The following is a 13893-nucleotide window of genomic DNA, read 5'->3' as shown; positions in this document are numbered from 1 at the left end:
CACAATTAACCTGAATACCTAAAGATCTGAATATGAAAAAGGACATCAATTTAATTGAAAGGGCAGTGCCAATCTTGTATATACATTTGCCGATAAAATTACTGTAAGCTCGAGAAAAAACCCATTAATGTATTATATGATCCATCATAACTCATCTGTGCCATATTTATATTATTAGCTGCATTTGAGAGCACCAGTGATGCATGCTAGATAAAATTAGATATATTCTCAGGTTCTATGGTCCTCTTACTTTTCATTATAAATATAATCCTGTTCTACCTTAGCCTAGCTAAGGTAAGCACACAATCATTTCATGTATCAGGCCATATTTTGTGTAAATAGCCCATAATTATTTTTCATCTTTAAAGTGACAGCAGTCTGTGGCACACTGATAAAAGGGATAAATCGAAAAAAACATTTCAAAGTGGCTGCAAATCTGCTGCAAGATAATAATATATACATAAATATATAACTATATATGATTGAGGTGATATACAGTAAAGCATTTTATTAATGCATGACTAAAAAAACAGCAATATACACAAGATATCATTTTCTTTACATGTGAATGCTTTTGAAAGTCACTAAATACTTTGATTTCAGCTGCTACATTTTGCAGAATGCACAACCCCATGTAAAATGGAACTGATAGGTTTTGGGTTTCAATTTGGTTCAGTTTGTGCAGTGTTATTTTCTATCTCTCTGCACATGAAAATGTTCTTATATGTCCCATGTACAGTTTAAGAAGTATCTGAAGCAAAATTTTAATTAGATTTTTCTGTGACAAAAAAGCAATAATGATTATTGGCATCTCAGCCTTTTTAATAAGTCTAAGACTTGCATTCTTAATCTGTATGCCCTTCGCTCACATTGGTACCATACATTATATTGTGTATGGACCTCATTTTCATATTGCTGCCTTCTCCAATCTAACATATCAGAAAAAAAGCAGTCACTGTCTATCTGGCAGGCTAACAATCTGGGGAAGATAGCTTATTACATTTTTACATTCTCTGCCAGTATTCCTTTAAAATATTAGTGATATGACACACATGGCATTTTCTCTCCAGGATTTTCCTTATAAGAGTTTATTGTTAAATGTAATTATGGCAGATGTCCTTCCTACTTTATAAGGAACTCTGGTAATGTCTATGGCAATATCATTACCCCTATGACAAAACAATGGATATTCTCATTGAGCTTAATGAGGGGTGACTTCCAGGATTTCATTGCAGCCAGCTTTCTTAGGAAGGACTGTGCCTATAGAACACCTGGTTTGCCACCTGATGATTTTTCCCCAATAGTATATATGCCATTATAAGGAAATCACTTTGAAAACTTTAGAAATAGATTTTTTTTTAGATGGTTTACTAAATAAAGTTTTCTTATAGGCTAACCTTACTCTGCACATAATCTTAAGATAAGATCAAGTTGTTTGTCCTCCGCAATATACAATCGGAGGCAACAGAACTGTTGCATATATTGGAAAAGCTAGCTTCTACAAATATATATATATATATATATAATCGACAGGCTAAATACAGTATAGATTCATCACAAGGTGGTTAGGAAGAACCCACCAGAACCCCCCCCCCCCACACACAATCCTCTGTTCTCTTCTCCTAGATTTGTCCTCATGGTTTGCTTATCAGTTCCATTTTGCTAACCAAATGAGTTTGTTTTATACTCTAATTGTTGCATTTTTTTAAAGTTGATATCTGGAATAATTAGCAGCTGTTTTCTCATTTATTTTCTCATATTTTTATTCCAGGATTTGCCTCTGAAGCAGGGAGTGTCTTCATTAAAAATGACCTGTAGTTCTCTGCTTCATAGGTTAGAAACTTATTTTAATATTTTTTGGCTAAAGACAGTCCCGCTTACTAAACAAAAGGAAGAAAAAAAAGTGATCTGGCTGCTGTAATTGGCACAGAATTTTATTGGGGTAATGCTTGTTTCGTGAATCTCATTTTAGCAAAACAAATTTTTACTAAATGAAAGCACTGAAGCCCAAATACATGTGCGTGGCCTACAAAAATATAAAGCAAGAAGCTGAATTTGAGCATAATAACATAGTACAATTTACACTCACCTGTGCTCAGCCAGTTATTTTAATCAAAGTATTTAAAAATTCAAAACATTCCAGACTTAAGAATTGTTGTGGGAACAAAACTCAATCATATGCAAAATTGCCTAATTCCATTGGGACTGCTGGCCTGTACAGGTAAAAATGTGTATATTTACTTTTGGATTGTACACTACAGATGCCTCATCTGCCTCCTCTTCCTCAATGGGCGGTGCTTGCAGCTCCTTTACCACCACTTCCAGCCCTTCTATTTACTCTACCTCACTCACCGATACCAAAGCTATGCAATCGGAGAGTTGCTCCTCTGCTCTGGGGGTAAGTAAACCAGGGGTAAGTGAACAGCTCTTAGCCAGTAATGCAGGCCAGCAGCAGACCGGGCCACTAAGATGGACGGTCCTTAACATTTCGCCACCACCCGAAGACTTGCTCGATAACAGTCAGATGTCATGCCAAGATGAAGGGGGTGGACTGGAGTCGGAGCAGAGTTGCAGTATGTGGACTGAAGATTCCACCTCCAATTTTAGCAACATGAGCACCCATTCTTACAATGATAACACCGAGGTGCCTCGTAAGTCACGGAAAAGAAACCCAAAGCAAAGGCCTGGAGCGAAACGGCAGGATTCCAACATGGATGTTTTTGATGCTGATAGCGCCAAAGCTCCCCATTATGTGCTTTCCCAGCTCAACTCGGACAGCAAAGGCCATACTGGAAATGGGTTGGTATTAGTGTTGTTTACACAGTTTAACAGTCATTTTTTTACATGATGTTATGTGACTTTGTACAAACCATGTTGTTGTACAGCCAGGCTAGTGTAATCTCTGCTGTCATTTTTCTGTTTTGTGATTAATTTTCTATAATTATAATTATAAATGGCTTAGTTACTTTTAGGGATGCACTTTTTTTTTTGGATTTAGCCGAAAACCTGAATCCTTTGTAAGAGATTCTGGTGAATACCAAGCCGAATCTGAATCATAATTTGCATAGTGAATGCGTGTGCACTGCAAAGAATTTTGAACTTTCATGTTTACATAACAAAAAGTCACGTGGTTTTAATGATTCGGTTTGGCAAGGAGTTTGGATTCGTCCGAATCCTGCCAAAAAAGGCCTAATCTTGGGCGAATCCTGAACCAAATCCTAGATTCGGTGCATCCCTAGTCACTTTATATCCCTATCACCTGCTTATGACCTCACTTATGACATTTTTCAGCCATTTTTGATGTGCAATTTTATATCCAGAATTCCAAATTCTAACCTTAAGTATCCTAGAATGGGACTTTTGGCTAGTTTTATTATATTATCTACTGTTTTCCCAGCATAGCAGGTGCTTTTGAAAATCATTAACTTGCCCAGTGCTTTTAGTCTTCAAGCTAGCAGAACATCACAATATAAAACTTAATAAATAAATAAATATATGATGCTGAGTTCTTTTAGCCAATCCAGAAAAGGGTTCAGACATTTTTGAAGGTGATTCATTTTCAGGTTATTCTGTCTTCAACGCCACTGTTTCCACCACTGTCTGTCGCAGACAATCCTTCAAAAATGGCACTGCCCCACTGACTAAGGATACCTGTCCTTTAACCCTTTTACTGCCAGCCATTTTGGTCAAAGCGGAACTTGTATTGCCAGACAGTTTTTGAACATTTTGCACTGTTTCACTTTAGGGGCCTTTCCTCGGGGGGACTTTTAGTTTACCAAGGAAAACAATATATCGTTTTTTTCAGAACAACCTAAGCTTTCAAAATATGGTAGAATTTTTGTGTAATTCCAATTCTGTAACAAGATATAGGCTTCTAAATGTCTAAAAATGCAAAAAAAATCAAATTTTCCATAATATAATCACACATACTAGAAACAAAAATTATTTTATGCACGAATATACAACTGATTTGGAAAGTCCCATGTCTCCTGAACGTGCCAATACCAAATATATATAGTTTTATGGAGATTTCTCACTTGTATAGGTCAAAAACTCCCAGCAGTACACTACCAAATTCCCAAAGCACTGCTCCAAAAAAACTGCATACTTTGGATTTCAAGGCCAAAATTCCACTAACAGAAGGTTTATCCCAGAAAATTGTACATTTTTGGAAAGAACAGATTCTGGGGAAAACAGAATAGGCACAACTGTCTGTCTACTCCAAACTATCAAGTCGCAATGCTTTCCTAAAGTTATTGGTTTTTATCAAAATTTGTGATTTTTTTTAAAAATCGCTTCAAAGCTTCTAGTCTATAGTATCTTATCTCCTACAGGTCATAAAGTAACCAAATAAAACACCCTAAATATGAATGCCTGGGGTCCACTGAACAGTTTGATGCCCAATATGTATAGGTTTACCTAAGTATGTGGCATGTAGGGGCCCCAATGTGAACATACCCCATATGAACTGTCATTTCTGTCATTTCAGCTTCTGCAAAATCAACACATTTACATCATTATATGTGGGATGAAGCTAGTAAAAAGTACGCTCACCCCAGAAAGTCATATATTTTTGGAAAGTACACATTCCCCCGAATCTAAAATGGGTACCCATGTCTTTCTACTCCAAAGTACCAAGCCGCACAGCTTTTCTAAAGTTAGCAATTTTGATGACATTTCCAAAAATCCCCTCAAAGCTTCCATTTTGAAGCATCTTATCTCCCACATAGCATTAGGTACCAAGATAAAACACCCTGAATTTGAACGCCAGGGGTCCACTGAACAGTTTGATGCCCAATATGTATAGGTTTACCTAAGTATGTGGCATGTAGGGGCCCCAATGTGAACATACCCCCATATATACTGTCATTTCTGTCATTTCAGCTCATGCAAAATCAACACATTTACATCATTATATGTGGGATAAAGCTACAAAAAAGTACGCTCACCCCAGAAAGTCATATATTTTTGGAAAGTACACATTCCCCCGAATCTAAAATGGGTACCCATGTCTTTCTACTCCAAAGTACCAAGCCGCACAGCTTTTCTAAAGTTAGCAATTTTGATGACATTTCCAAAAATCCCCTCAAAGCTTCCACTTTGCAGCATCTTATCTCCCACATAGTGTTAGGTACCAAGATAAAACACCCTAAATTTGAACGCCAGGGGTCCACTGAACAGTTTGATGCCCAATATGTATAGGTTTACCTAAGTATGTGGCATATAGGGGCCCCAATGGGAACATACCCCCATATGATCTATCATTTCAGCTCCTGCAAAATCAACACATTTACATCCTTTATGTGGGATAATGCTACAAAAAAAGTACATTCACCCCAGAAAGCCATATATTTTTGGAAAATACACATCCCCCCGAATCTATAATGGGTAAATATTTCTTATTGCTACAAAGTACCAAGCTGTAAAGCTTTCCTAAGTTTGCAGATTTATATGACATTTTCGAAAATCGCATAAAAATGTTGCAATTTGCCGCATTTATCTCTCACAATTTCTTGATAAAGATCAGATAAAGACAAATCACCCCAAAAAGGAACACCGGAGGTCTACTGAACAGTTTGATGCCCAATATGCATAGATATACCAAAGTCTGCGGTATGTACTGAACCCAAAATGAAAATAGCGCATAAGGATTTCTCGCCTGCCAGCTCAGCTTTTGCACACAGAGCCCCCTGTCAGTGTATTATGTGCCAAAACTTCCCCTAACCATACAGTGACCCCCACAAAACCATATATTTTTGGAAAGTACACATTCTGACAAATCCAACAAGGGTAAAGAGTCCTTTCTACACCAAAGTACCAATCTGCAGAGCTTTCCTAAAGTTATTGGTTTTTATGACATTTCAGAAAATCGCCTAAAAATGTTGCAATTTGTCGCATTTATCTCACACAATTTCTTGCGTACAAAGGCAAGTCACCCCAAATAGGAACACCAGAGGCCTACTGAACAGTTTGATGCCCAATATGCATAGATATACCAAAGTCTGCGGTATGTACTGAACCCTAAATGAAAATAGCGCATAAGGATTTCTCGCCTGCCAGCTCAGCTTTTGCACACAGAGCCCCCTGTCAGTGTATTATGTGCCAAAACTTCCCCTAACTATACAGATCCCCCACAAAACCATATATTTTTGGAAAGTACACATTCTGACAAATCCAACAAGCGTAAAGAGTCCTTTCTACACCAAAGTACCAATCTGCAGAGCTTTCCTAAAGTTATTGGTTTTTATGACATTTCAGAAAATCGCCTAAAAATGTTGCAATTTGTCGCATTTATCTCACACAATTTCTTGCGTACAAAGGCAAGTCACCCCAAATAGGAACACCAGAGGCCTACTGAACAGTTTGATGCCCAATATGCATAGATATACCAAAGTCTGCAGTATGTACTGAACCCTAAATGAAAATAGCGCATAAGGATTTCTCGCCTGCCAGCTCAGCTTTTGCACACAGAGCCCCCTGTCAGTGTATTATGTGCCAAAACTTCCCCTAACTATACAGAGACCCCCACAAAACCATATATTTTTGGAAAGTACACATTCTGACAAATCCAACAAGGGTAAAGAGTCCTTTCTACACCAAAGTACCAAGCCGCAAAGCTTTCCTAAAGTTATCGGTTTTTATGAGATTTCAGAAAATCGCCTAAAAATGTTGCAATTTGCCGCATTTATCTCACACAATTTCTTGCGTACAAAGGCAAGTCACCCCAAATAGGAACACCAGAGGCCTACTGAACAGTTTGATGCCCAATATGCATAGATATACCAAAGTCTGCGGTATGTACTGAACCCAAAATGAAAATAGCGCATAAGGATTTCTCGCCTGCCAGCTCAGCTTTTGCACACAGAGCCCCCCGTCAGTGTATTATGTGCAGTAACCCCCCCCCCCAACTATACAGAGACCCCCAGGAAACCATATATTTTTGGAAAGTACACATTCTGATGAATTCAAAATAGGTAAAGTTATTTTTGTACACCAAAGTTACACCTGGCAAAGCTACGCTAAAAACAGATCAGGAACACTTATATAGGGATAAAATGTGATAAAACCACAAAAATTGTGCAAATCAGTGAAACAACAAAATAAGTTACATGACAGTGTAATTAGTGGCCAGAATATCTGATCCAATAGTTACGCTGTCAAAATAAACAGTTTTTAGGTAAAAGAAAATAAAAACAAAGTGGTAATATGAAAAAAAAAACAAAAAAAACAAAACAAAAAAAAACCAAAGTGTTTGTGTATACATGTGTGTACATGTGTAAAAGTTGTGTGATAGTGTGTAAGTGTGTATATGAGTGTAAATAAGTGTATAAAAGTGTGAAAAATGAAAAAAAAAAAAAAAAAAATGCTAAAATGTGTGCTGTAAGTGTGTGTAAATGTATGTAAGTGTGTATAAATGTATGTAAATGTGTGTATAAGTGTGTAAAAGTGTGTAAATGCAATAAAAAAAAAAAGTCCTTACCTGTTCCTGAAGACCGATCGCCTCCTTCGTCATTTGGGCCGGCGCTGGGGGAGAGGGAGGAAGCAGGAAGCAGCAGATGCGATGCGATCGCATCTGCTGCTTCCTGGAGGGTCCTGCGAGCGATCGGCTCGCAGGACCCTGATGACAGCCCCCCTGGCACATTGCCCAGGGGGGCTGTCATTGTTAGAAGCCCTCTGCAGCGGCGGCACATGCCGCCGCTGCAGAGGGCAGCGCTTAAACGCCAACGACGTATGAGACACGTCGTTGGCGTTTAAGCCCTTTTACTGCCAGCACGTATGCCATACGTGCTTGGCAGTAAAAGAGTTAAGGGCTGTGACAGACAGGGAGATTAGACAATGCCAAAGTCTTTGTTGCCTTGAGAGGAAACTTCCGTGACTTCGGCAAATCGCACCGCCGTGTATGCCATCCCACAGGCGATTTACATTCTAGCTGGTGGGATGGCATTTCGAGGAGATTATTCACCCGCGACAAGGGAGATATGTTGCGCAGCGACTAATCTCCCCATCTGTCACAGCCCTAAGTGTGTTGGCCTAAACTACATTTCAATGAAGTGTGTGTATTTTGTAAACATGCAACCCTTATTGTATTGTGTCCCTTCATTGATGACAAGATGAAAATTCACCTTTTGCTATTCATGATGATACTCATGACATTGTTTATGGTAAAAATAAAGAGCAGCTATCCCTAACTCAACTTTGTGTTTTGATTAAAATCATGTAGCCCAGGAACGTGTTTTTTAAGGTTGGGGGCAATGGAGAGAACCACATATCTTTCTGCTTCTGTTTCTGTTGTGACCTCATTTGCTCTTTTAATAAGGCATTTTCTTTTATTAGCTTTGTGAGGCAATAACCATCAGTCTGTTGTTACTAAACAATAAAGTAGAACCCACATTTTACATTTTTAAAAAGATAGAAATTATGTATAATCTGGAAAAATGTAAAAAAGCAAAAATTAATGCAATTTCTTCTCCAAATACTCAAAGAATGTAAGCATTGGGGTCAGTTTTACTTATACAATATTTGATGTGTTTATGACAAGGCTTAAGCAGTTAAGCATTAATGTGACACTGTGGCACAGCATATAAAAGGTCTCCGTGACTGTATGAGGTGCAGACTAATTGGAATTCACTATTTACTGACGGAACCACTAGAAATAACATTCACTAAGGACAAACATCCATTCTTGGAAAAATCAAGATAAACTTTTGATTTAAAATCCAGGAAAAGCACCCAATGAAACCAATTATAAATTGGTGGGACCACAAAAAAAATGGTGTTAAAAGAGGATGTAAAAAGGTTATCAATGTATAACATTTTCATTTAACCATAATTATTTTATATTTTCAAGCAGACTCCTTGTTCTCAGTACCCTTGAAATATGACTTCAAGGGCCAGATTTATTAGCACCCTTTTCTCTACTGTTTTTTGTTTTTGTTTGTTTTTTATTATCCCTTTTTTTCTTTGCCAATTTTTTGAGTAGCAAAAGTTTTTAGTTCTAAAAATACATACATAAAAAAAAGAAACACAAATAAAAAATGAAGACCAATTGCAAATTGTCTCAGAATCATACTAAAAGTTAACTCAAAGGTGAACAACCCCTTTAACATAAAAGAATTCTGTTTTACTTATCAGTCAAACTTTATTAGCATGCATAGTTTAGATCATGTTTCTCATTAGACGTTCATATGAGCAGAAATGAAATGTTTCTTTATACAAGTAGAAATAACTAACCTTTTTAAAAAGTTGATCACCTATACCAGTGCTGTCCAACTGGCGGCCCGCGGGCCGCATGCGGCCCGCGACCCCCCTCTGTGTGGCCCCCCACCTGTCTGGCTGCTTTGATGGCTTACTCTTGTGTAAGCTTTAAATGGTATCAGTACTGTGATTAACTGCCCCCCCTGCATGGTTCTCACCTCAGATTCAGGCTGTAATCCTAATGTATTGTTTAAATATGTAATCCCCTGTGTTGTTCACACCTTTTAATCTCTGCATTGTTCACCCCCTGCAGTGTTAACACCTCAGGCTCAGGCTGTAATCACCCATATTGTTCCCCTGTTCACACCTCAGGAGCAGTAGAAACCCACATATAATCCCTACACACTACAAAAAGAACATATACTGAGCTGGTACTTCAATTAAAAAGTTTTTTAATATATAGTTATTGTGCAGACTGTAGGAGCAGTGCCAGCATTGTGTCACTGTAGGCTGCCTGTGTGTGCCATACACATAGGCATCATAGGGCAAGCAGAATATGGCACACACAGGCAGCCTACAGTGACACAATGCTGGCACTGCTCCTACAGTCTGCACAATAACTATATATTAAAAAACTTTTTAATTGAAGTACCACCTCAGTATATGTTCTTTTTGTAGTGTGTACAGACAGGCAGGGTAGGGAAGGCAGAGTATGGCACACACAGGCCAAGTATGGCACAAACCAGCCAAGAATGGCACACACAGTGAAAGTATGGCACACACAGACAGGGTAGGGCAGGCAGAGTATGGCACACACAGGCAGGGTAGGGCAGGCAGAGTATGGCAGGTTTTTGCTGTACTACAACCATTAATATGGGTATGGTCATGTGATAACATGGGTGTGTTTTCAAGTGGGTGCGGTTTCAAAAAGGGGAGTGGTCAAAACTGGCTTCCATTATCGGCCCTCCACCACGTAGGTCGGAAAAATTCCGGCCCTCGGTACAACAGAAGTTGGACAGCACTGACCTATACAAACACTACACCTCTATTTTAAACATTACTCACTATCAGATCAGTTTTTTTTATTTATATTAATGTATTTGTTGATCACAATCCTTTCTTGTTACATAGGGTTGAAAAAAAGACCAAGTTCAACCCATCCAAGTAAACCCAGCACACACAACCTATACTTACCAATCTATACACTCACATACATAAACTATATATACCAACATCAATACTAATTATGTTGGGTTGAAAACTTTCGCTTCTTCTTCTTCTTCTGAGGGCCCTCTAATTTTCTAAACGCTACTCCTCCGACAGTTTTAGGGGTACAACACCCAGACTCTCCACACTTCTTTGCCCTATAGTGGAGCAGGTTGCTTGTGCTTTTCTAAGCGATCCCGCCCCCCGTCTTTTTGTGGCCCCGCTCCAAACACCCCAATTTTCCCATTGACTTTGACAGGGAAGATTTTCAAACTGCTGCCACACTTACAGCTTTGAAGCTACAGCCCCCAAACTTAAATAACATAATAATGGGGTCACCCTGAATGAAACAGCGACATTTGTTGGATGACCCCAAAGTGGCAGGGGCCAACAACAGCCAATCAAATTTCACCCATTGACTTTAATGGGGAAATTGAAACGGCTGCCAATCTTACAGCTTTGAGGCTACACTCACCAAACTTGAATCACATACTCATGGGGTCAGCCTGAATGAAAATATGATGATTGCTGGATGCCCAAAAGTGGGCGTAGCTGTGAACAGCCAATCAGATTTTACCTATTGACTCGATGGAAATCCAACCTGCTGCCATTCTCACAGTAATAACACCAGGGTCTCCAAACCTTTAGTTAGGCACCAGGTAACTGTGGTTCAAGGTAAGAAAAAGTGGGCGGAGCCACCAACAGCCAATCAGATTTCACCTATTGATTTTTATTGGTTTGTTGCCAGGGTTCCCAAACTTTGCATAGTCAGTCACTGGGTGACTACGCATTTAAGTTTTTTGTATCCAATTTTACCTATTGACTTTTTAAGGGGAAATTCAACCTGCTGCCAGTCTCACAGAATTAACACCAGGGTCCCCAAACTTTTCACAGTTGGTCACTGGATGACTGCAGTTTAAGTTTTGAAAAACTAGGTGGAGCCACCAACAGCCAATCAGATTTCACCTACTGAATTTTATTGGTTTGCCAGGGTTCGCAAACTTTACACAGTCACTGCGTGACTTCGTACTCAAGTACGAAGTAGGCTAGAATAAGTGGGCGGGCTGCCAAAAGCCAATCATATTTCTTTCATTGTTTTCAGTGGGGAAATTTTAACTGCTGCCATTCTCACATGTTTAATGTTAGGGTCCCCCAACTTTGCACAGTTTGTCACTGGGTGACTATGTTCCAAGGTTAGAAAAGTGGGCGGGGCCAAAAGCCAATCAGATTTCACCTATAGACTTCATATGTTTAAATTTAAACTGCTGCCATTCTTTAAATATTAAAACTAAGGTCTCCAAACTTTGCAGAGCTAGTCATCAGGTAACTGCGTGGGTGGAGACACCAACAGCCGATCAGACTTCGCCTATTGAATTTTTTTGGTTTAAATTTAAAATGCTGCCTTTCTCACATTATTTATGTTAGGGTTCCCAAACTTCGCATAGTCAGTAACTGAATGACTAAATATTCAGGGCTAGAACAAGTGGGTGGCGCCACCAACAGCCAATCCATTTCCACCCATTAGATTTTATTGGTTTATATTTAAACTGATGCCATTATTTATATATTAATTCTAGGGTTGTTAAACTTTCCAAAGTTAGTCACTGGGTATTTGCAGTACAAAGTTAGAAAAAGTGGGCGGAGCCACCAACAGCCAGTAACATTTCACCTATTTACTTTCAATGGCTAAGTGTAAAATGCTGTCAGTCTCACAAATTTTATGCCAGAGTCCCCAAAATTTGCACAGTTGGTCACTGGGGGACTGCAGTTCAAAAATAGGAAAAGTGGGTTGGGCCACTAACAGCCAATCGGATTTCATCCATTGAATTTGATTGGTTTAAATTTAAAATGCTGCCATTCTCACACTATTTATGCCAGAGTGCCCACTGTATGTTACTGAGTGATTTCGACTCAAGGTTAGAAAAAGGGGGCAGGGTCACCAACCACCAATCACAATTCACCTATTGACTTTTATTGGTTTAAATTTTAACTGCTGCCGTTCTTTTAACTATTAATCTTAGGGTCCCTAAACTTTGCAGAGTTAGTCACTGGGTAACTGCAGTTCCAGGTGAGAAAAGGTGGGCGGAGCCACCAACCGCCAATCAGATGTCACTTGTTGACTTTCAGTGGGAAATTTAAATTGCCGCCATTCAGACACTATTAAAACCAGGGTCCCCAAACTTTGCACAGTGATTTTTACTATATAACTGTGATCCAAGTTTAGAGAAAGTGGGCAGAGCCCATTCAGTGACTTCATGTTTTTCAACCCAACATGAAGTTTGTTCTCAAACTTCCCTTTCTAGTTATAGATTTTAGTATCACAATAGCCTAGGATACTATGCTTGTTCAAGAACTCATCCAGGGCCCTCTTAAAGGCATTAACAGAATCTGCCATTACCACATCACTAGGAAGGGCATTCCACAATCTCACTGCCCTCACCGTGAAAAACCACCTACGCTGCTTCAAATGGAAGCTCCGTTCCTCTAATCTAAAGGGGTGACCTCTGGTGCGTTGATGGGGGAAAAAGAACACCCCCCCCCATCTGCCTATAATCCCCTCTGTGTATATTCTGATCTTTAAGGATATCACTTTGCTAAAAGGATACAGTTGATGGCTTCTGCTTTAATGCAGACACACTATTCGTGCAGCCTGTTGCATAATGCTGTTTATTTTACCATTAGTTACTTTCCAAATGCAACAATAAAAAATAATCTCTCACATCTATAAGCTTTACAAGCAAATGCTCATTTGCGAGAAGTGCTTTTCAAAGCCTTCCCTCTAAAAGGAAACTTTTATGAATAAATACATAGCATGTACTTTTTAAAACTTACTCAAAGGTAAGCCCTCAAAGCAGCCAGACAGGTGGGGGGCCACACAGAGGGGGGTCGGCCCGCGGGCTGCCAGTTGGACAGCACTGCTTTAGATAAATACTTTGTTGCAGCAAATTAATCAAACTATGAACTGCTTTTAAAAGTAACTGCTTATTTTAAATGTTAAATTCAGCCCTTGAGGTGGCCTTGTGCACAGTTTATAAATCCATTTCACTTCTGCCCATAACAGTTTTGATTGTATATCGCCCCCTATAGGTCCTGCGGTCACTTTCAATTCCCTGCAATCTCGCATACCCTACATTACCATTACTGCACTCACTAAAAACGCATATTTGTCACACTGCATACAAAAAAATCCGAGACATGCACTGCTGTATATGTCACACATTTCCTTGCACCGCACCTATACAGACCAGGAGCTAAAATAGAACCCAAAGTGGGAGCCTTTCTCGCTACCATCCGAAAACCTGAATCAAGGACTTCTTTAAAGGCTTGGTCAGCATACAACACCGGCAGATATTTTCCTATAATCTGTTTAATATGGTCAAACTTTCTACTGTACTTAGTTATAAGCATGACTGGGGTAGCCTCTTTTCTTTCTCTGAAATTCTTTCCATTGTCTCTTCTCCTATCTCTCTTAAGCAATTCCTGTCTATCAGT

At 39.2% G+C, this 13893-nt stretch overlaps 1 protein-coding gene across 17 annotated transcripts in view; it reads left to right on the top strand.

Annotated features, from left to right (window-relative positions):
* nfat5 (nuclear factor of activated T cells 5) overlaps positions 1–13893 on the top strand; it is a 67346-nt gene that overhangs the window by 31179 nt on the left and 22274 nt on the right. For 10 of the 17 annotated variants that reach the window (XM_004913618.4, XM_004913613.4, XM_004913614.4 and 7 more), the window contains one exon: positions 2262–2799. In XM_004913618.4, the coding sequence (XP_004913675.2) occupies positions 2262–2799 (538 nt within the window). Of the gene's footprint in view, positions 1–1771; positions 1834–2261; positions 2800–13893 lie in introns of all 17 variants that reach the window. The other 7 variants (XM_012962319.3, XM_012962322.3, XM_018093513.2 and 4 more) reach the window with 3 other exon arrangements.

The sequence above is a fragment of the Xenopus tropicalis genome, chromosome 4, assembly GCF_000004195.4.
Source record: "Xenopus tropicalis strain Nigerian chromosome 4, UCB_Xtro_10.0, whole genome shotgun sequence".
NCBI lineage: Eukaryota > Metazoa > Chordata > Amphibia > Anura > Pipidae > Xenopus > Xenopus tropicalis.
The sequence above is the reverse complement of the archived record's forward strand: the minus strand, read 5'-3'. Positions and strand labels throughout refer to the sequence as shown.